The 23,416-nt window shown below is 46.6% G+C and overlaps 1 protein-coding gene across 1 annotated transcript in view; it reads left to right on the top strand.

Moving 5' to 3' along the window:
* The window catches only part of LOC146341233 (SH3 and multiple ankyrin repeat domains protein 1-like), a 75,257-nt gene that overhangs the window by 37,257 nt on the left and 14,584 nt on the right, over positions 1-23,416 (top strand). Inside the window, exons 3-11 of the mRNA XM_084807328.1 lie at positions 6,118-6,321; positions 10,618-10,689; positions 13,453-13,561; positions 14,063-14,214; positions 15,252-15,419; positions 15,649-15,765; positions 18,664-18,741; positions 20,031-20,097; positions 22,991-23,276. Of these exons, the coding sequence (XP_084663454.1) occupies positions 6,118-6,321; positions 10,618-10,689; positions 13,453-13,561; positions 14,063-14,214; positions 15,252-15,419; positions 15,649-15,765; positions 18,664-18,741; positions 20,031-20,097; positions 22,991-23,276 (1,253 nt within the window). The remainder of the gene's footprint in view (positions 1-6,117; positions 6,322-10,617; positions 10,690-13,452; positions 13,562-14,062; positions 14,215-15,251; positions 15,420-15,648; positions 15,766-18,663; positions 18,742-20,030; positions 20,098-22,990; positions 23,277-23,416) is intronic.

The raw sequence follows: 23,416 nt of genomic DNA, 5'->3' as shown, positions 1-23,416 counted from the left end.
ATTTATTCAAATAAATAAATTTGATTTATTTGTGCTGCCCCACCCTGTTTCAGGGGCTCATGAACAGGTTGTGGTGTTCATGACCCAGAAAAGTCCACACTGTATGACTTTCCTATCGCCTCAAAAATGTGTTAATGTGGTGGAGGGGCAGGCACTCACACTGGTCAGGATGTGATTAATGTTGTTGTCTACTTTTCAGACACATATTTACATCTGCTTATTAGTGGGGCTAATAATAAAGTGATGTTATTCAATATTGTTGAAATGAGCTTATAGCTATGAATAAACTAAGAAAGAAATCTAAGCACAAGTACATAAAATTAATAACAACAAATTATTAATAATAACAAATTAATAATACAACAGCAACCTGATGATCAATAGTTGGGGGTGGGGGGATGGCTCAGTTTCCCCCACCAGCCAATCTTAGTCTAGCCCCCTTTGACCCCGCTTTTGGTGTCCATGTTCACAGGGCTTATAATCTGAGCCAAGGTCCAGTCCCAGAACATGCAGAATCAAAACTGAGATATCAGAGAGGCAAGAGGGCTTCTGAGCATGTCTGGAATACCTTTTCATCACAACAGAGTAAACACAGAGGATGACCATTTATGCATCACCAAAGGCAGCACAAAAGAGGACAGAGATATGTACTGAATTTGCATATGCTGATCTATATATATAGATACACATTTAGAAATAATAGCTATAATTTTAATAGGAATACCAACACCACAGTGGGGAAGACTGTGTCCAGGTGACCTGTGTGCCTGCCTGCTCAGTCCAGTATCCAGGTGCTAACTGTTGGTGGGCAACTTCAAGGTCCCTGCTCTCCCTTCTTATGGTTCTTGATCTTTAAACTAGATTTGGACTGGATAGCCCTTCAAATAACAGATGCCTTCAAACAGAGCCTTGTGCAGCACAGAGTGGTAGGCAGCAGTAATGCAACCGAAACTCTCCCCATGACCCGAGTTCGATCCCAGCGTAAACCGGGTCCCAGGTAGCCGGCTCAGGTCGACTTGGCCCTCCATCCTTCTGAGGTCGGTAAAATGAGTACCCAGCTTGCTGGGGGATAGGTAGTTAGGACTGGGGAAGGCAATGGCAAACCACCCCACTATACAGCCTGCCAGGAAAACACCGAGGAAAAACTGCATCCCTCTAGGGGTCAGTAATGACTCGGTGCTTGCACAGGAGGAACCTTTCCTTTTTTTCAAACAGAGGACTGTCCCCTGCTGGCCCTCCAAATAGAAGACTCTCCTCTGTAAAGCAGGACACATTGCCACACTATCCCCCATGCACATCTGCACTAAGAGGGCAGGATTTCTGAGACCAAAGGTGTGCCTTGCTATTTCCCTCTTCTGGGAAATAAAGGATTCCTTGGAAGTCACATCCCTGTTGAAAGGTAACGTTGCCGCTACCACTACTGCTACCACCACTGCCACCATTACTGCTATTACTAGGCTGGCCAGCATGCTGCATCCTTGGACAGCTGTCAGGACTGCAGCACCCTGGCAGGACCCACTGCTGATGCCTGCCCTGCGTCCCCTTTTTATAAAGCGACAGGGTCTAGGAGCTGCCATTTTAATTGTCCACAATACTCCCAACATAGCTTTACTCCAGAGCATTGTGGGAAATTACAAGGGCAGCTGCTGTATCCAGCCATCCACTGATACCACTGGGTACCACAGGTAAGTTGGAAGAGACCCACCAACATAGGATGGGGCCCACCAGTGGGTACTTTACCACTACTACTGTATAATAATAATAATAATAATAATTATTATTATTATTATTATTATTATTTATAAATACCTAGGTACTACACATAAAAGTTAAGAGCTAAAGACAGGCTGTGCCCACAGCATATAATCTTTAAAAAAGAGAGAAAGAAATGTGTCTGTTCCAGAAAGAAGCTCAGAGTTGGTCCAGCCATTGTGGTTTCTACACTGCTATTTACAGACAGTTGGTAAAATAATCCCCCACTCTCCTTGACTCAGCCTGTTTCATTCCTCTGTTCCCATATCTTCATATTCAAAACAAACACCCTCCCCAGTATATACACAGAGAATTCCCATTGCTTCCCCCACCCCCTGGTCTATCTCTGCATACACAGGATGTGGTTTAAAACGCAAATGTGGATGCCACATTAAGGTTTCCCATGAACCCCAAGATTGTTGGTCAACATCACTTGGGAGAAGACAGCCCCACATCTCATTTCTCTCCCCCTCCCCTGCCAATAAACACATCTTTACTGCTCTTATAAAGCCATGCCTTTCCCCCTTTCATTTTGGGTCCCATTTCTATTCACAGGGGCAACCATGGAAACCGTTGCTAGAGATCACAAATTGTTGTGTCCATGGAAACGGGGGATGGAGCTGCCAGCATGTGTCTGGCTGGTTGTCCCTTCATCACCCCCACTCTACCCCCATCTGACCCTGGGAGTCTGAGGGCTGAAGGAAGGAGGTGGAGCTGCTAGGAAAGTCAGAAAGAGAGAGGCCAAACCCAAGCATAGTGTTAAGGGGTGTTGAAAACTCAGCTAGGAGACACAGAATGCCATAGAGAGCCAAGGGTGAGACCTCCATTCCATTTGGTTCAAATATACGTTATCGGCGTAATAAGCCTGTGCAACACAAACCTGTCGATTCTGCACCCCCAAAATTCATCTTCCATGCCCCAAATAGGGACATATCCATACGGGAAGACTTCCCTACTCCTGTTGCCATCTTTACCTCACAGCCAGAAGGACAGAAAGCTTTTGAGTTTTTGTTTGCACCCTCATCACGGGTTTCTTCGTGTAGGCCGGAACTACTAGCAGTTTTCCACATCTGCTGTCTGGGTAGGCAGGCGATGGGACACACACAGTGGCTGGTCGGCCTTGCGTGTGCTACTGACTGACTGAGCATGCCCAAGACCCAAAAAACCTTCCACGCGGAAGTGGCTGACATCGTAGGAGTCAAATATCCCTTTCTGCAAAAGTATATCCGAATGATCATATTGACGTGCCCATATACTCAATCCAGTCGTTTAGTTGCTGCAGAGAAGTGACAGGGCTGGCTTACTACATTTTGAAGTAAGAGCAGTAATACTCATTATCATCTAAAGAAGCGCCCCACCTCCACCCCCCGCATAACATCCAGAGTCTAAAATTACCAAAATGCATCACAGTGTGTAGGACACAGAAGGTCTACTCTCCCCATCCCAGAACTACACACAAATGCTACTTACAGATATATCAGTGCAGCCATTACCATAGTTCGTTTTAAAGGTGAATGCTGAAATTCTCAGTAGGTCAGTCCCTGTACTACTTCTCAGATTTTGCCTGAAATTTTGACTTTAAAGAACCACTAGAAGTTAGGGCTGCCTCAGGCCATAGCTGCAGGAGGCCTGTAGGGACTTTGCTCCCTCAGGGAAGACAGCAGGCACCTTGCCTGAATTTTAGCTTTCAATTAAAAATATAAAAGTAAATCTCTGTCCCTTTCATCTGTGGAGATATGAAGGAAAACATGCAGGCCACATTCTGCATAAGTAAAAGGTAAACTTGCCACTGAGTGCAAAGCCACTGGAACAACGGAAAAGTGCTAGGCACTCAAATTGCTTTGTATTAATGCATAATATAATTAGATAACTTTAAATATAAGCTTATGTTTACCAAAAGAGGCTTTTATTCAAGCAGGCCTTTGACGTGTAAGGTAGTCTGTTGGGTTGGGTGCTGTTTTTATTTTGTTATGGTTGTGTCTTAATGTATTTGTTTTGTTATTCTTTTAGGGTGCAGTCCTATCAATTGTGCCCTTGGTGATCAGAGGCCCCTGAACTCAGACGCATCCGATCATCCAGTGCAGGGCGGGAGGAGCAGTGGAGGCAATCTTTGCCTTCCCATCCTCCTGCCCTGCAGATTTTGCTAGAGCGGCTTTTTACCCCACCTAGTGAGGGCACTTCAGAGAGAGAGGGAGGAAAGGAGGCTAAGGATAACTCATATCCTGGCCTCTCTGCATTCCCCCCCGCCACCACCGGGACGCCCCCTTTTCCTCTTGTCCAAGATTGAGTTTCCAACCTCGCATGGTTCTCTCTGTGCCAGCTGCTAGGGGTCGGGGTTGGGGGGTGGATCTCTGACTTCCCCTTCCAAGGTCGGAGCGTTGTCTCCAACTTCAGATGGGGAATCCAAACTACCTTGTGGTCCCTGGAATGCTTGCCCAGGGACCACAGGATTGCTCTATAATTATGTTTTTATGTATCTATGATTGTGAGCCACCTTGGGTTCCATTTTCTTGGTAGAAAGGCAGGGTACAAATCAAATGAATAAATAAATAAATTTAGGTCCTGGCTCTTTTGCACTTACTCCTCATCTCATCAGCTGGCTGGGGATGATAGGAGCAGTAGGCCAGCACATCTGAAGGACACCAAGTTGGGGAATGCTGGGTTAGAGGGTCAGACTCGGAGACCCAGATTCAAATCCCCACTTGGCCATTAAGCTCACTGGGTGAGCTTCAGCCAGTCACTAAGGCCTCTTGGCCTAACCTACTTCACAAGGTCATTGCGAGCATAAAGTAGCGGAGACCCTCTTACCTTGGCTTGAGTCCCTTGAAATAAAAGGAGGATATAAATAAATCAAGTGAGCAGAACCTCTTTCAGCCCAAGAGCCGAATTCCATTTTGGAGAACCTCTCAGGGCCTGCATTCTTGCCCAGACCGTAAGATTATCTTCAATGGTCTTTCTCTGGAAGCCCCAACCAAATGAAATGAGAGGGTAGTTACTAAGAAGAGGGCCTTTTCTGTCATGGCACCCTGACTGTGGAATGAACTTCCCAGAAAGACTCACCTGGCGCCAGCGTTGTGGTTTTTCGGTGCCAGGTGAAGACCTTCGTATTTTCCCAGGCATTTTAGTCTTTCAGTTTCTGTTGTTTTAAATTTGTTACTGTATTTCAAATCTTTGCACTGCTGCTAGGTTTTATTTTGGTTTTTATTTTATACTGTAGTTTTGCACTTCTAAACTTTTATATCATGTTTTATCATGTGGTATTTTCTGGTTGTAATCGTTGTGAACTGCCCAGAGAGCTTCGGCTAGAAATGTAATAAAGAAATAAATAAATCCCAGTGGTGGGAGGGGCAGCAGGCAAAAGGGGTGGAGCCAAAAAACAAAATCAGCATATTTTCGCTTGAAGCGCTTACTGCCAGCATCAGGGCCCAGCTTCAGTACTGCAGTGGCCTTGTAGGTTATAGCCAGGATGTGATTAGAAGTAGCCTGGAAGGGCTTGGGCCTATTCAGTTTTTGGAATGTCAGAGTCTGTGTGAGCTTATCTCTGTCAGTGTTCTCAGAGCAGAGCCAGAGGGAGTCACCCAACTCCCTGTCCGCCTGCTGGTCTGGCCTTGGCAGGCAGGGAGGCTGGAAGCTCTCCGTGAGAACCTGACAGAGGTGGGGTGGGGTTTGCAGAAGGGTCACCCAGGTTGAAGCGTCACTGCTGGAGGGCTGAGCAGTGCTGCCTTGTTTAGACAAGGGCCTTGCTGACAGGCTAAAGGCCCTTGTCTGTCAAGGGATCTGGAGGGAGTGTCCTACAGTCACGCCTTCCGTTTTAAGCTGATGCAAAGGCAAAGAGCCTTTCTAGGAACATCTCGTCTTCATTGCCCGAAGCCTTTTCTGCCTGCCAAGGCCAGGCCAGCAGGTGGACAGGGAGTTGGGTGACTCCCCCTGGCTCTGCGCTGAGAACACTGACAAAGATAAGCTCACACAGACTCTGACATTCCAGAAACTGAATAGGCCCAAGCCCTTCCAGGCTACTTCTAATCAAATCCTGGCTATAATATACAAGGCCCACTGCCGTACTGAAGCTAGGCCCTGATAGCCAGTAATTAACCCTTAGAAGGGGCATTTCAGCCTTTTAGAATGGAGGGAAAATGGCACGAAATATGAGAAACCATCAAATAATTGGTGGTTCGGGCAAGGGGGCGTGGCCTTCTGGGAAACACTAGAAGGCCGGATTTGGCCCATGGGCCTGAGATTGTGCACCCCTAAAAAAGGCTCAGACTCTTTTTTTAGAGCAAACTCAGAAAAGTGTGCCATTTTGATGCATGCCTTCCCTTTTGCTCCTGACTCCCTCGCCTGCCCACCCTCCCGGTCCTGTTTCAGAAATGCCTGCGTTTCAACCCCGACGCAGCCATTTGGGTGGCAAAGCAACAGATCCTCTGCACTCTCAATGAAAGCCTCAAGGACGTATTGAACTATGGGCTCTTCCAGCCGGCCACCAATGGGCGGGATGCCAAATTCCTGGACGAGGAGCGGCTCTTGCGCGAGTACCCACAGAGTTTTGAGAAGGGAGTGCCCTACCTCGAGGTAAGTCAGCCGCTGGTCCTAGAGGGGCTTTGCGCTAGGGGAAAGCACCTCTGCTCTTGCACGGCTGGGCACCTCCATTTTTGCTGATCCCCTCTCACCGCCTCCCTCGCTGCCCCCCCCAAAAAGCTGTTCCTGATTGTTGGGGAACCTCTGGAACAGCATGGGACAGCTTTCCTTGAACCTGATGCTTGGTAGAGGATGTAACTCCCACCATTCCAGGAGGCATTCCACTTTTCCAGGAGGTATTCCTTGGTTGACCAGTTACGGTTTTTACTGGTGTTCTGATTTTTTAAATTATTGCATAATTTTAATCTGGTGTTTTAATCTTTTTATCCTTTTACCGTTTTATCTCTTGTGTTCACCGCTCCAAAACCTGTTCTAGATATGGAGTGCTATACAAATATTGTTTATAATAATATATTTATAATCATTCCCAACCAATGGCCATTCTGGCTGGGGATGATGGGAGTTGTCATGCAACACACCTGCGGGGGACTGAATTGGGGAAGGTTGGTATGGGATGTGGCTCGGAAGGAATCAGGGAAAATCAGGTGCCTTGCCTTGCACTAGTGGAATGACTTTCTGTTAGTGCGAAGCCATCATTGGATCATATCCGTAGTGGGCTGGGTCTAGAACAGGGGTGTTGAACCTCAAGCCCGCAGGCCAAATCTGGCCTGCCTGAGGTACCAATCTGGCCCTCCAGGGTTCCCCAGATGGCCACACCCCCTTCCCCTGTCCCCGCCCCCTGTCCCCAGTCCATAGGAACATAGGAATCTGCCTTGTACTGAGTCAGACCACTGGCCCACCTAGGCCACTGTTGTCAACGCTGACTGGCAATAGCTCTCCAAGGTTTCCAGCAGGAGTTTTTCCTAGCCCTGCTGGAGCTGCCGGGGATTGAACCTAGGACCTTCTGCATACAAAGCGGGTGCTGTACCACTGAGCCACAGTCCCTCTCTCCACCAGTTGCCTGGTGGTTTCTGGCTTTTGTGCAGTTTTCCCCCCATTCTAAAAGGTTGAAAAGCCTGTCCCAAGGCTTAGTTACTGGCAATAAGAACGTTAAGCTAAAATATGCTGTTATTTTGGCCTCACCCAACCCTGAGAGCTTCTCTGAAATGGAATTTGGCCCTGGGGCTGAAAGAGGTTCGACAGCCCTGATCTAGACGTTCATCGTGCTTAAGCCCCATTAGGATCCATGGAACTCAAGCCAGTAATGAGTAGCTTGTCCCACTGATCTCAATGGGTCTAAAGGATGACTTGCTTCCTCTGCATCCCATCCACTATGCAGGGTATAAAACATAAGGTTATTAGCAGTGACGAAGCCCTGCCCGCCAGCCTGCAAGCTAAGTAAACAGACATATGAGGCAAAGGAGTAGGGTGGAGGGAGGGAAGGTAAGACAACAGAGGGAGAGCAATGAATTCAGCAAATTAGAGAAGGCCTGGGGAAAAGAAATATGTCTTGAAGCACTTCTTGAAGTGTGGGAGGTACTGAATCATATGAATATCCTGAGCTGACATTCTTCCCTCAGATCTATAGAAATTAAATCTGTGGTGTGGCGAGAGGCCCAGACACATTTTGTCACTAGTCACGGACATGCATGGAAACGGGGGTGCATGAACGCAAAAGTGCTCCAAATTAGTGCTGCGCCTAGGGATGGCGGAGAATTCCGCCACGGATCTCGGTGAGGCTGAATGCCAGTGCATTCGGCCCCCCAAAACCTGTGGCAGAAAGAAGCCCCCTGCCCCGTGAAAGGCACGCGAAACGGAGCACTCACCTGCTGCCGTTCGCGCTGCTCTGCGAATGGCGGCCGCATCTGCGGCCACCATTCGCTTCACCATTTTAGCCATGATAGGCTACATAAATACTTACATAGCCTATCACGGCTAATGCAGGGACACCATTTGCGTCCCTGCGGAGGCGGTGATAGGCTACGTAAATATTTACGTAGCCTATCACGGCAAAAAAAAAAGGGACGCAAATGGCGGCGGCTACGGCAGCCACCACTTGTGTCCCTGCGCAGCCCAGCAGTGGCCGGATGTCGCTCCGTGGAGTTGCCGCGGAGCGGAGCCGGCCATTGAGGATTTCGGGGGGAGGGACGGAGAGCCTCCCCTCCACCGCAGATGTACGAAACGAAACATGTAAGTCGTTTCGTACATCCCTAGCTGCGCTGAATATTTCTCCCACACTTTTCCAACCATTCTCATCCAATTCAATAGAAGAGAAATCGCTTCCGAAAAGAAATTTAGTACTGAAGAAATTTCGGAGAAATTCTCAAGGGCTGGGTTTTGGTTTCTTGGGCTTACCTTACTTACTGGAAATGAGCACAAGTATCCTGTCTTTCATTGTACAATCATCTCTTTGGCAACCTGTAGCCTCCTCACCTTCCTACACTTCAACTAAAGCCCAGTTTAAAGCACCATGAGGTAATTCCTCCCTTAGGGCTTTTTTAGATCAGGAAGTGCAGGCAGTCTGGGAGGCTAGCTGTGATTAGGTAAGCTCAAAAACACCAGCCAAAGAAATTCAACATAAATTATAGACTCTTCTGAGAATGAGGCAGAACAATGGAAGCCCCTTTCATGGGGGAAGAAAACTTTCAGGAAATTAGAGGACAAATGTTGGCACAGCACTAACCACCTCATCCCTGAAGCTTGATGTAACACTGCCCTCCCCCCACACACACACATACACCTGCATTGTGGTGGATGCAAAATGGGGGTCAACCTGTCGACACAGTTGATGCTGTTGCAGCATGGAAAAAAACCTTGCCAAAAAAAGAAAGCTGTGCTACAAGCCCTGCCAATGGGGAGCCCTACCTGGGAGAAACTGTTGAGAATTTCTCCTTCCCCTGGAGAAATTTGGCGAAATTGCCTCCCAAATTTCTTTGCCCAGAAATAAGGTGGAGAATTTCAAGAGGCCATCTCTACTCTAAATCAGAGGTGGGCACAAGGTAGATTGAGATCTTCCAGTGGATCCTTGGGGTGATTTGCGGGAGACGGGGCAAGGTTTTCTGACTCCGAATTGTTTAACAGCAGCAAAGACAAGAAGTCGATCCCACAAGCCCAGAGCCTGCCCTCCCCTACACTGAAAAAGTGTGCAAGGAACAGCCTTTTCACTTATTTCAACTGGTGGGGTTCCTTTTGAAGTATTAACAACATAGTATACAACTGGGGTGTCAAACCTCTTTTAGACCAGTTTCAGAGAAGCTCTCATACCAGCCTATTTTAACTTAAGGCTTTTACTGCCAGTAACTAACCCTCTGGAGAGGCATTTCCAGCTTTTAGAATGGTAAAAAACACTCAACGCTGGGAAACTACCAAATGATCAGCAGTTGGGGAAAGGGGACAGAGCCAGGAAAAGGGGGCATTGCCCTTTGTGGGACCCCAGAGGGCCAGTTTGGCCTTTGGGCCTGCAGTTCAACACTCCTGCTATAGAATATTTAAGTTGATCTGGTTAACCTTTAGCTAAAAAAACCAGGGGGCAACTTTATCAGTGGGCATTTGCAGATTTATCTGGCTGCAGCGGCAGCACTCTGAGCAGTACTGGCTGGGTCTAATCACCCTTTTAGTATCCCACAACGCCTCAGACCAAGACTATGTCAGAAGCATTGTGAGAAATTAAAAGGGCGGCTGGATTCAGCCTCTTGGCACAGCTCAGGTCACCAGAGCAGGGGGGGAAATGAAAGAGGGACAGGAAAGACATCAGCAGTGGGCCTTGCCAGGGTGCTGGGGCCCTGGTATATACCCCAGGATGCCGGGTGTTGATGCTGGCCCTGAAAGAGCCAATACCATCCTGGCTTTTAAATCGTTCAAGAGGACAAGGTGTTGCAAAGTAAACAGAGACTGCAGGTGTAGAAGAATGTTTATCAATGTGTAATAGAGCCCCCACCCCCACCCTGGCTCTTTGATATAAGATCAGGAATGTTAGAAGTACAAAAGGCTATCTCTGTTGTAAGTGTGAACTGTTAGAGGGTTCCTCAATTGCAAGAATCCTGCATTTCATCTGTCATGCAGGATTGAATCACATGTACTGCCCATCTTGTCTTCTTGAGACAGGTGTATGCATATCCATGCTTCATCAGTGAACAATGAACAACACACGACAGTTGAAGATTCCTGTACAGAATTGATTTCCGGGTGGGAAACTCATCTTGTGCGGAGCAACCCTGAGGGTTTTCTCTGGATGTGTGGGGGATTAGGGTTAGAATGGAGGTGGTGGGGAAATGTCTCTGGAGATGGTTCAGTATCATGCGTGCAACTGCAATAACATCTCCCTCACTCGCATTGTCTTATCATTTCCAGTTCCGCTACAAGACTCGAGTTTACAAGCAGACCAACTTGGATGAGAAGCAGCTGGCAAAACTCCACACTAAGGTGAGAAAAGAGAGAACTTTCAAGAGTTCCACCAATAAAATAAAGTTAAAATCTTATATCCAAAGAGAGTCTGAAGTTGGCATCTAAACATCCTAACTTTTGTACAGTCAAAACATTCAAACAATCCATAAGCAGCTTTTGTTAACTGGTTATGTCTAGTCTGAGTGACTCAGATTAGGCCAGAGTTAATTGTTTATATCTATCTATCTATCTGTCTGCTTTCTCTTATTTTTCTTTCTCCTTTTTTTTTTAAATCCTTCTTTAAAATGGATATGACATACTGTACCTAAATATACTGTTTGAGGGTGCATAGAAACGTGCACACTCATTTATACATCTAGTATAAAATATATTACTGATTGTTGTAAGGTTGTTTTTAACCTTTATTATCATATAACATTATAAAACTCATTATTTATCCTTTTTAATTTCTCTCCTTTCTTCTTCTTCTTCTTCTTTTTCTTCTTCTTTTTCTTCTTCTTCTTCTTCTTCTTCTTCTTCTTCTTCTTCTTCTTCTTCTTCTGAGACTGGCTATATGGTTACTGGAAATGAATTGTAGGCCTGCTTCCTTGTTATAAGACTGATGATATGATAAGATTAATCGTGCTGTATTGAATTGCAATTTTATCAATGTTATAGGTATAATTTTTAAGTGAATGGAATTTGAAGCCCGTGTGTACTGGAGTTTAAATTTATTCCTTTTAAATAATTTTCTTTTTCTCTTTTTCTTTTCTTTTTTTTTTCTTTGCGCCTTTCTGATATTGTTGTGTCCTCTTAAGAATATTGTGTTGTTGGGAAGCTGTAGCTACCGGTTAGGTTGTTGGTATTGTTTATTTCATTTATAAAGATAAAAAATAAAATAAAAAGTATTTTGAAAAAAAGAACATTCAGACTCTACGATCCTATCAATATGTTCTCACATAACGCTGAGACATGGTTTATGATAGCCATGGTTTGTCGTGAATTGTCTTGTGGACGAGCAAACAAACTGCAGCTTGTTTTCCCTATTTCTTGTTTGTTTCTCTCCTGCCTATTTTGCTAACCTTCAGAGCAGTTTCATTTTCAGGCTGCTCTTGCTGAGTGTCCCACTTTCAGAGCAGACAGCAGTGCAAACAAGCTACAGTTCTGGGTTCAGACATCACAACAAGCCATAGTTTAAACAAAGCCAGTAATAAACCATGGCTTCTATTTGTGGTTTATAGCTGGTCAACAAACCTTGGTTTGTTTGCAGAGATGGGTTCAGACACAATGAGCCTGTTTGCACGTATTGGCAAATCGTAGGTTAATGAATCCATGATTTGCCATGCACTATGAGAGTGCTTGAGTACGCTGCCTCCAGCACACTCCTGACTTCTGCTTTCTGTAAACAACCTACCATTGGCCTGTTCATAGGTTGTGAGTCTGATATGCAAACCTGGAGTCCTGGGTTGTTTAGGGGCTAACTGTTGTCTTATTAAGCCCCTAAACAACCCAGCACTCCAGGTTCGCACATCACGCTCTCAGCCTACTAATGGGCCAATGGTAGGTTGCTTACAGAAAATGGAAGTGAGAACATGCCAGAGGCAGCATACTCACTCGCTCCTGCTCAAGCACGGTAAACTGTGTGTTCATTAACCCACAATATGCTGTTACATGCGAATGAGGTCACTGGCTTGGTTTGCACATAACACTGACCCATGATTTATTTACCCCATGGTTTGTTGCCTTACACAGGGTTTGTCTGACAGATGATCAAACAAATGGTGGATTGTTTTCTCAGTTCCTGGGTTGTTTGTTTCCCTTCCTTTTCGCTCGCATGTAGAGTGGCTGGGATTTTTTACTGCTCTTATCTGCTGCCTCTGTAGCCTGGTGAACCAGCCCATGAACAACCCATGGTTCTGGGTTCACATGTAGCGACCACCCATGGTTTAAACAATCTAGTTTAAACAATCTAATTAAAAATGTTTTAATTCTTTTAACCTGTTGTTTTATTTTTTATCATGTTGTTCACCGTTCCAAAATCTTCTGATGCGGAGCGGTATATAAATATTGTAAATAATTAATAAATAAATAAATAAATAGTGTTCACAGCCCAACAACAAACAATGGGTTCTCTTTCAGGGTTGTTTGTGACTTGTTAGTGTAGCCATGTTCCCACATCACAAGAACCCAGAATTCAACAACCCATACCAATGGTTAGTGTTATGTGCCAGCTAGGCCTATATATTATGTGATGAAAATATTGTGTGAATAAAGCAAATTGTGAGGGTATATTGATTTACTTAATGTTCATGCCTCCCTTCCTCCACAGCCAGGGTAGAAATGCAAGCTACTGGCCTAGACTTCCCCAATCTGGTGCCTTCCCAATGTGTTGGACTGCAAGTTCTACAATCCTGAGCCAATGGCTTGGGATGATGGGAGTCTAAGTCCAACACCTATGGAGGGTGTCAGATTGGGGAAGGCTATCATAGCCTCTTGGCAGATTAGTAGAATGCCAAGTACATTAGTATAATGCCCACTTTTGTGGGCTTATTTTCAAGGCTGCATTAATAATCCTAAATACAATGGAATGCGCTGGTGGGGTGGTCCTTCTCCACTGGAACCATTGTGGGCAGGGGTGGGGGGCCTCTGTGCTCACGCTAGAACGCCCCGTGCCCGTTACAAAGTTCCAGCTGGCTTAAGCACTAGGCCCAGCACCACCATGTTCCTCTTTTCAACCCGCAGTATTCTGTCCCCTCCCTTCCCTGACCCTCAATGGCTGTCACTGGCAAATCTTTTCCCCAGACGGGGTTGAAGAAGTTCCTGGAGTACGTGCAACATGGAGCAGCAGAGAAAGTGGCGCGACTCCTGGACAAAGGGCTGGACCCCAACTATCACGACTCCGACACAGGCGGTAACTATCGGGGAGGCACGGAGCGGGAGGGTGTAGTGGTACATTTTGAAGTGTGGGCCCTTATCATAATGGTTCCTATAGTCACACACACACCCTAAATAGAGTCCAAAAATTGAGGCAGCTGTGTTGATCCATATCAACAAACCAGTTCTAGCCGTTTCCGTCTCCACCAGGATCTGGTGTCTTGTAAAGCGATTGGGTCTTAATTGCCCATTCAAGACCAAACCGCCCCAAAAGACTTCACATTACAACAAGAAACAACATATATTGTCACTGGAAAAAATCAATTTCCCCCCAGCTACTGTGAGGTCTGTAGCTAAGCTCAGAGGAAACAGGGAATTCTGGAGCGGGGAAGCAGATAATGTCAGCATCCCTGCTACTAAAAAAAGTGCTGACGCTGCGTCCCTGTGAACACCGGCTCCACTTCACCACCGGAGGGAAGGCTAGTCCCGGTTGCTGATCACACATACACACAGTAGCAAGCCTGTGCTTTCTCCGCAGAGACGCCTTTGACGTTAGCCGCCCAGTTGGACGGGACCATCGATGTGATCCGGCTGCTGTGCCTCGGCGGTGCCCACATAGACTTCCGGGCAAGGGATGGAGCCACGGCACTGCACAAAGCCGTGTGCTCACACCACTATCCAGCCCTGATGGTAATGTCAGTTGCTAACTACCTGGTGTTCTTGGAGCTCGGAGATGTGAGAATGACATTGTGGGAGATGTAAGAGGATCACAGCAAGATGCCGGTTGATCTTCTATGCACACGCACTCCCCACCCTCTGATTCTTATGCTAGATTGTGTTATTAATTTATATATAGTGCTATCAATGTGCACTGTGCTTTACAAAGCATAAGGAGACAGGCCCCTACCCTGATGAGTTTACAGTCTCGTGCTGGGACAGGCCGTTACCCCGAAGGAGCATACAATCCTGTGCCAGGATTTGTACTGTGTGTGGATCTCCTGGGTTCCCTCAGATGTAGCAGGCTCTCTGCCAACTTGAGTTCGCAAGCGCAGCAGGTTGCAGAAGGGCCGCGCCAGCTTTCTGTCTGTGGATCCACAGGATGTGTCAGCGAAAGGCCTGGGATGCCAAAATTCAGGGAGCCTTCAGCTCTGGTAGATGTTTGGGGGACTTTCTGGACTTTCAGAGGAGTCATAGAGGCTACGTGGAAGCTCTTTGGCTGAGTTGTATCTCCTGCATTGCTGGGACGCAATTAAGAGCCTTTTGATCTCCAAGTAAGGAGGTAACAGATATTAAAAATGAAAATAAGAACATGGTATCCTGGTCAGTTGTTAACCGTTTTAACATGTTGTTGTTAGCGCTGCTCAACATACTGGGGAAGGCAACCTAGGGTAGTATCCAATCTTCATCCAATGTAGAGTAGACCTATTGAAATGAATGGGACAAGTAAGTCTTGACTAGCTTAAGTTTCACTCTTTTCAATGGATCTACTCTATGTAGGACTAACATGGGATACTACTCCTGGTGCCCCACACATTTTTGGACTACAACTTCCATTAGTTTTACCAGCATGCCCAGTGGTCAGTGGGTATCAGAGTTGTAGTCTAAAACATCTGGAGGGCACCAGCTTTGCCTACCCCCAGCAGCAGAATTTTAACTCGCCTAGGGCAAGGAACAACCTAGGCTGATCTTGCCTTTACCATTCATGTCTTCCTATCTGCCTCTTGCAGGCACTCTTGGACCTGGGTGGCTCGCCCAATTACAAGGACCGCCGTGGGCTGACTCCGCTCTACCACACAGCCATGGTTGGCGGTGACCCACGTTGCTGTGAGCTCCTGCTCTACAATCGGGCCCACATCGGCACCACCGACGAGAACGGCTGGCAAGAGATACACCAGGTAATGTCCTTCATGCAGGTCAAGCCCCTAGCCACACTTGAGTTTCCACGTCTGGTAGCCCCCGATTGGGTGGGCACAAGAGCTGGCTACCTATCTGATGTCCTGTGTGTGTTTCCAGCCAGGGATGGCTCCAAGCCTAAAGATTGAGGGGGGTGGCTGTGACTTGCACCTGTACACCTGACCATCTAGCCCCACTTCCATTCCTGACTTCTGCTTCTCCACGTACCAGGCCTGCCAACACGGACACTCCCAGCACTTGGAACACCTGCTGTTCTATGGCGCTGAGCCAGGTGCGCAGAACGCATCTGGGAATACAGCACTGCACATCTGTGCACTCTACAATAAAGTAAGTGTGAACGACAAACCCCCCTGCATTCTGATATAGAACAACAGCGCCATCTAGAGCATCTGGGGCTCTGGCCCCCTGCTGAGAATCCCCTGTGTTGACCAATAACCTTGGTTGCATTTCCAATCCACTTCCCCAATTCACTCCCTATTTAAATTATTTTTACAGTAGCTAACTGTTCTGTACTGGTTAACTCTTTTGTCATGGAAGTCAAAATCCATTAGGAAGGTGGAACTATCTTTCTAAGTAATTTTGTTGATGGGCTAGCTTGACAACTTATATCAGAAATGGAGCTTTATTTCGCCATTGGGCCAGCCTACACTCTGTCTGAGGTAGGAGGGCAGCTTTCACTGTTTTCTCGGTTCCCATAAATATGTGGGGCATCAGCCCAGTCCCTTGTCTCTTTGGAACCATGTGAATCAGGTGACCAGAGATGCTCTGCAAGGGACTAATGCTCTCTCAGACCATCTTTTCTGCAAGGAACTCTGCACAGGTTCTGAAATTCAAGACTCTACTCAAGCAGGTAAAATGTAACTAGCAAAGATGGATCGACTTTATTTTTATTTGAAAGTTGTGTGCAATTTGTTGCCTTCTTTTTTCCCCCCTCTCCAAAATAAACTTGTTTATGCCCATTGACATTGGCTTCATTGGTTAAAAAGTGTATTTCTCTGGAATGTCTCACTAAATCTTACCCATGTGCTACACTGGATAGTCTTAAACTGCACCCTATGTTCTAAGGGTATTTCACAAGGTTTGGTTAAAATCTGTATGCCAGGGGTGGGCAACTTTGGGAAGTCCAGGGGCCATGTCCCCCCCACCAGGTTCCCCCCCTCCCCATGAGCCACAGCCTCACAAAGAATGGTGTTTTTAAAAAAAATGGCATCTGGAGCACTATGGAGTGCGAAAAAGATCAAATCTAGCTTGAAAACAAGCTAGATTTGACCTTTTTGGTGCTCTGTAGAGCTCCAGATGCCTTTTTTTTTTTTTGGCAATTAAAAAACAACTTGGGGGGCTGATGGCAGTGGGGTTGGTGGGGGGCCTCATGAGCCCTGCAGGTTGCATGTTGCCCGCCCCTGCTGCATCCTCTCAGCTTTTGGATAGTAAATTTAAAGCTGCTTTCTTTTTAATCTTTTCTAGAGCTGGACTGTAGCGGAAGGCTTAGAAATTAGTGCCACCCTATAGACAAGCAGCCTAGGTTCAGCCTGACTGGTGTCAGGCCGTTGTAATTCTTTGTGGGGGGGGGGGAACTTGCACAGAAAGGGGAGGCCACCAGTAGGGAAAGACATCCCCCTACACATGCCCCGTCACAGTAGGTAAGAGTGAAAGCACACACGAATAGTCAAACCGGTCTGGATGTTCCATCATTGTATTCAGACCAAGTGTACCTTTTCCTCTCCGGGTTTGAACTTGGGGGAAAAACATAGTTCTACATACGGCTGGCATCAGAGGTCAGCATTTGGGGGGCATCTGTCAAGGACCCACTGTGTGCCCACTGCCAACCCCAAGCACCCTGTTCTTCCTCCTTGCTGTTGCTGCCTATTCACCTGCCTTCTCCAAGGGAGTGAACAGTGATTGGAGCAGCAAGATCTGGTTTGGACACAGAGCGACAGGGCAGACAAGTGAACACCAACAACTTCAATAAGAAGGAGGTGGGGCTATTCAGGGAGCCCCCAAACCTGGAGCTAACTGGTTCTGCACATTTGAAGCAGAAGGCGGCTATGCACAATGCTGATTGGATGCCACCTGTGACATTACCCGTTGCCAAAGCAGTTTGGCACTTATAGATTATTCTTAATGAGATGAATAAATGTATGAATGTTCATGCAGTGCTTTTAAAAATAAAAATGAAAACCCACCAGAAGCATGGCGGTGGGGAAGAGCAAGTCTGATAGCTGAGCCAGGGTTTGATTTGGTGGTATTCATGTCATATCATTTCAGTTGCAAAGTTGGGAAGAAGCCAGGCTTGTACTGCAGCTTGAGAAAATGTTGTGAACTCTCTTTTTTGTGTTTTTTGAAATTATGTCTGTCTTCACTCTAAATCTATGTGATGTTGAAATGCTGAGCTGAGAGTGGCTGTGTTTAGCCCTTAGTGCGCAGGGGCAGAAAAACAGGCATGGGGCTCTATGTTAAGAAAATGTTTTCCCCTGAATACTGGAATTCCCAATGTAGATGCGCTTCTGCATCTTCAGGTTTTCACATTTTCAAGCTATTCTCTCTAATCATGGGGTCTATAAACTTAAAATACCGAAAAACAAACGAACAACCAAACACATGTTTTCAAGTTCTATACTTGTTCCTTATTCAGTTAGTTGTGTTGCTTGATAGTGAAACAAAATGCAGCTTCCTGTACCTGCAAAAATCCCTTTCATGACAAAGTTGGTGGAGTTTCGTTGTAGGAGAGAGACAGAAACTCCTTGAGGGCAAACTCTACCTCCTGAGATCATGGGAACCCTCTACCCAGAATCTTCTCTGGGCAACCATGAGTTTTAGAAATCAAACTTTTTAATGAAAAGTTGGCATTCACATGACCCAGAGATTAGAGTGGTGATTTTGGCCTGGGAGATCTGTATTCAAATCCCAGGCTGTCCATAGATTCACTGAGAACCCTTTTGCGATTCAGTTGCCTGGCAGTCTCAGATCCCCTATCTGCATAATGGAAAGAATAGCATGTTCTAGCTACAGCATAGTGGTAGTGTGTGAGGATGAATGAAATAAAAAAAGGAATCACATTTAACCACTTTGGGACTTAACAGATGTAAATACATTTTTGGCACGATCCCTTCTATGCAGATCTCTGGATGCGTGCCCTTGTCCATTGAGAGGACCACAGTTGGAAGTTGTACCTTATTAGTTCCTTGTCTCTCTCTCTCTCTCTCCCATCCCTACCCTGCCCCTCAGGAGAGCTGTGCTCGCATCCTGCTATATCGGGGAGCTAACAAAGAGATCAAGAACAACCATGGTCAGACTGCCTTCCAGGTGTGTGGTAAGCTGGATCCAAGAGAGAGTGAGAGTGGGGCTAAAATTTGAGCCATGACATCAGAGGTTTGAATCCCTGCACCTGTTTTCAGTGCCATGTCTCAGCCCTAGAGCATGTTAATGTGGGTGCTTGTGCATTTCGGTTAACGTATTATGCAAACGAATAACAGTTTCCTGGTTCCTGTGTCTCATTTTGCAGATATTTGGTCATTTTGCAAGTATTATGCAGTTCTGGTCACCACACCTTAAAAAAAAAAAGACATTGTAATCCAGGAAAAGTGCAGAAAAGGGCAACTAAACTGATCAAGGGGCTGGAGCATCTCCCCTATTAGGGGAGGTGGGATTGTTTAGCTTGGAAAAAAGGGTAAGGGGAGACATGATAGATGTGTACAAAATTATGCACAGTGTTCAGAATGTGGATAGGGAGACATGACCATCAATTTGGATAGCTTAAAAGAGGGTTCGACAAATTCCTGGAGGACAAGGCTATCAATGGCTAGTAGTCCTGATGGCTGTATACTACCTCCAGTATCACAGGCAGTATGCTTGTGTACACCATTGCTGGGGAACATGGGTGGGAGGATGCTGTTGCACTTGTGTCCTGCTTGTGGAGTCCACTGTGTGAACAGAGTGCTGGACTAGATAGACCCTTGGTCTGATCCAGCATGGCTCTTCTTCTGTTCTTACGTTGCCATGCATTCTTTGGCATTTCTCTCAAGGCAATGGGTACATTTCTTTTGCATCAGTGGCCAGATCTTATAAAATATGCCATCTGGCACTAAGCTCCCAGACCTTGTCACCAGCTCTGCAGCCTTCGTGTGTCATCTTCCACATGGCACGGCAGACAGGGTCCCTGTCCCCTTCTTGGAACAAATCTCAAAAGCCGTCAGTGCTGCTCGTTTCCCCTGTAGCATCAGTTCAATGCTGGGCTAGCAAAATACTGTAGCGAAACAGGCTGTTTGGGAGTTTGTTTGCCTCCCAAACAGGCTGTTTGGGAGGCAAACAGGAGTCTACAAGTAGCTCTGCCCTGCTTGAACTGGATGTTGCTTGATAGCGGGGGCGGGCAACCTGCGGCCCTGTGGCCTCGTGCAACCCTCAGCCTAATGCTCAAAGCCCACTGCATGCGATCAGTTCAGACCTCTGGCAAGAGCAGTCTGTCCCTTGTCTGGCAGCCTGCAGGGCGGGAAGGAAGAGGGAGAGGGGAAAAAGGGGGTGGCAGAAAGTGAAAGAGAAAAGGGCTAGATTAGATCCAGCAATTCTCCATGCCTAACATATTCTTTCCATGTTAGGTGGCGGTTATTGCAGGAAACTTCGAACTGGGGGAGCTGATCAAGAGCCACCGGGACTCAGATGTGGGTGAGTTTGACTGGGGGGAAGGGGGTTAACGCATTTACACTACAAAGGTAAACTGATTTACAGTGCGATCCTGTAGATGTCTGCTGAGAGGTAAGTCCCACTGGGTCAAAATCCATTGAAATGAATGAGACTTAACTTAATTGTGACTAACTTAAGCCCCATTCATGTCAGTGGGCCTACTCTACATAGGACTAACATTGGATACTACCCATTGAGTTCAACAGAGCTGCCAGGAAAGTGGGTATAGGATTTCCTTAATTTGCCAAGGCTTTACTCCCCCCAACACACACATCCACAGACAAGAAACCTCAAAATTGTAGTTCTCTAAGGAGGCTAGGAATTGTGAAGAGACATTTGAGAACTCAAACAAAACTATAATTCCCAGAATTCTTTGTGGTGGGGAGAGACCATGAGAACTGAACTGGTTTAAAACCAGCTTAAAGCCTCCACACACACATACCCCAACAAGTGATTCTTACTTTGGTGTTTCCATTTGCAGCATCCATGAAGAGACTAGAAAAACTTGGCTGGAATATATGTTTGATATGTAAATTGTTCTCTTTCACGTTAGCAATTTTCGCAAAGGATACATTCCAAGTGCAAATGGAAACTTATAGGGTCCTTAGGCCTATAGTAGGATGGGGCATGCACTGCCCCTGTTTTGTGCCACCTTGTTGTCGCCACAGAGATCGATGCTGGGAAAATCCCAGGTGACTAGAAGTGTGATATTGGCAACTAGGAATTTCACGTATTTATTCAGGCTTCCGGATTGCTTGAGCTTTAAAAATGTGATTTGGGCTCCTTTAAAATTTGTGCTGGCTTGTAGGAATTGGACATGTTTTGGAAGCCCTGACAGACAGTCTGTCTTTCATCCCCCTTACAGGACCAAGCTCTTATTTCTACAGGGCTGTTGCTATCACGTTTTTCTTCATGCTGTCACTGTCTTCCCTCACCTAGTTTCCCCCCAAACATTTCCTTCCCGCTCTGTTCCAGGGTCAGCATCAGCACCCTTGGGCTGCAGCTAGGATCCCAGCACCATGGCAGCGCTCACCAACACAGGTGCCTGCCATGGGACCCTGGCAGTGGGTGGCTGGAAGCTGCCATTTTAAATTTCCCACAATGCTCCAAAGCACCCAATGCAGTAGGTCATTGGGGCTGCCATTTTAGTTTCCCACATTGCCCTGGAGCAACACTACGTTCGGTTCTCTGAAGCATTGTGAGAAAGTTTAAAAGGCAACTCATTGCCATTGCCTCCAGGTAAGCCCACCACCACTGTAGGAGAGGGCCCACACACAACAGTTTGGCAAAGACCCCCTTAAGTCTGGAGCCAACCCTGCTCTTTCCATTTACCTCATTTCCTTTTTACTGGCTTCTGTTCCTTTCTACCCACCCCATCTGTCACCCTTGCAATTAATACAGCATCCCCCACCTTCATGTACCTCTGCCTTTGCACATTGCTATCTCATTACATTAACTAGACACACACACACACACTTTCCTTTCGTGTCTCCATCTTGCCTCCCTTCTTGAAACCTAGGGCCAGAAGGAATCAGAAGAAGATAGACATGCAAACTGAACAACCACGCATCATTTCTCTTATTTTGCGTCATATATTCTGATTTGCCAGTTAAGGGGAAGAGCAAGGATCTGTGCAGGACACTGAGGTCCCATTCCCAACTACCAGAAATCTTTTTAATACCCTGCTCCCAACTTCTAAGATTCCAACAGGCATTTCCCACACATTTCCAAGCATATTGTCACAACCATATGGCCTAGGAACTTGCTGCTGCTTCTTTTTAAATAAAAGCTGAGATTCTCAGCAAGTGAACAGGTGTGTCGAATACTGTTTTACCTGCACTTTACCTGTGCTAGCCTCCCATGAATTTGCAGCATACACATAGTTCTGCACATAACCTTGCTCACACTCTGGCTGCTAATTATCATGATGCTGCCTCATTTTATTCTCTCTTTTTATTGTTTCTTTTGATCTTACATTTGTTCTTGAAAGTTGAAATGTTTCAGTGTTGTATTATATATGTATTTTAGCTGTGGTTTTTATTTTTTTGTATGTAAAGTGCTGAGAGACTTTTGTCAGGGTGGAAACTCAGCCAACAGGACCCCAGAGCAGTTCTGATTCTGAGGAGGAACAGCAATCCATGGGAGAGGAGCTCACTCATCTCTCACAAGCACAGCAGCTGGCAGAGATTCCTCCTGCCAGCATTCCTGGGATAGATAGTGACCCTGACAGCGAGACAGCGCTGGAGGGGGGCTTGCTGGACGCTCGACGCCGACGCAGGGAGCGACGACAGATGGAGGGCGCAGAAAGGAGGCGTAGCGCTCGTTTGGCGTGCAAGCAACGGTTGCGTCCCAAAGACCCAAAGGAAAGAGGGAGGATCTCTCCCTAGCCCATAAGTTCAGGGTCTTCCCATGATTCTCCTTCAAACAGGGACCAACTGCCTTACCTGGAGCTTAGGCTTGTCTACTATCTTTCCCCAGGGCTGTTCCTTGCTTAGTTGCTGGTGATTAGCATCTGAAAGAGTCATTAAGTTGTAAAAGGAATAAAGCCTTGAAAAGAATCCTTTTCGTTTGTGTCTTGAGTTGGCTATTGGAGGTGACTGTAAGAGGCAGCTAGGGTGCTCCTGACAACTTTACTATATTAAGCAATATACAAGTATTACTAATAAAATGGTGGTGGTGATGATGATGATGAATAATGATGATGATGATGGCTTTCAGTGGCATGGCAAAAATCCTGCTGCTTCCCATGATCTGTAGCCAATTCTTCCTTCCCACAGACCCATTTTATCCCATCTCCCCGCTGCTTGTCCCCATTGTCAGTTCTCCTCCCCAGTTTTCCTTTTGATCTTTTCTTTGACATCGCCATCCTTTGCAGTCCCTTTCCAAGAGACCCCACAATATGCCAGCCGACGCCGGGACGGATCCCAGAGCTTGACAGTGCCACATACCTTGCTGCGAGCCAACAGTGACACCAGCATGAACCTCCCCGACTGGATGCTTTATGCCCCCCCATCCACCCCGTCGGCCACTGTGGCTGTGCAGGGCCAGAAAATCACCACAGGCACCCTGCGCAGTTCCAGCAGTCCCCGTGGTGCTCGCAGCCGCTCCCCATCACGCGGGCGCCACACAGATGAGGCAAAAAAACAGCGCGGTCGACCCAGGTCAGTTTCAGGCTTCATGTTGGAGGCGATCTGGCTGGTGCTCTAGAGTGGGGGGGGGTTGAAGCTGTGGTGCAGCTAGGTAATTTTTATTTATTATTTTATTTATTATTATTTATTTATTGCATTTATATCTCTCCTTT

Source organism: Heloderma suspectum, chromosome 6 (genome assembly GCF_057233095.1).
Source record: "Heloderma suspectum isolate Gila_16-S chromosome 6, 16-S_ref, whole genome shotgun sequence".
NCBI classification, from domain to species: domain Eukaryota; kingdom Metazoa; phylum Chordata; class Lepidosauria; order Squamata; family Helodermatidae; genus Heloderma; species Heloderma suspectum.
The sequence above is the reverse complement of the archived record's forward strand: the minus strand, read 5'-3'. Positions and strand labels throughout refer to the sequence as shown.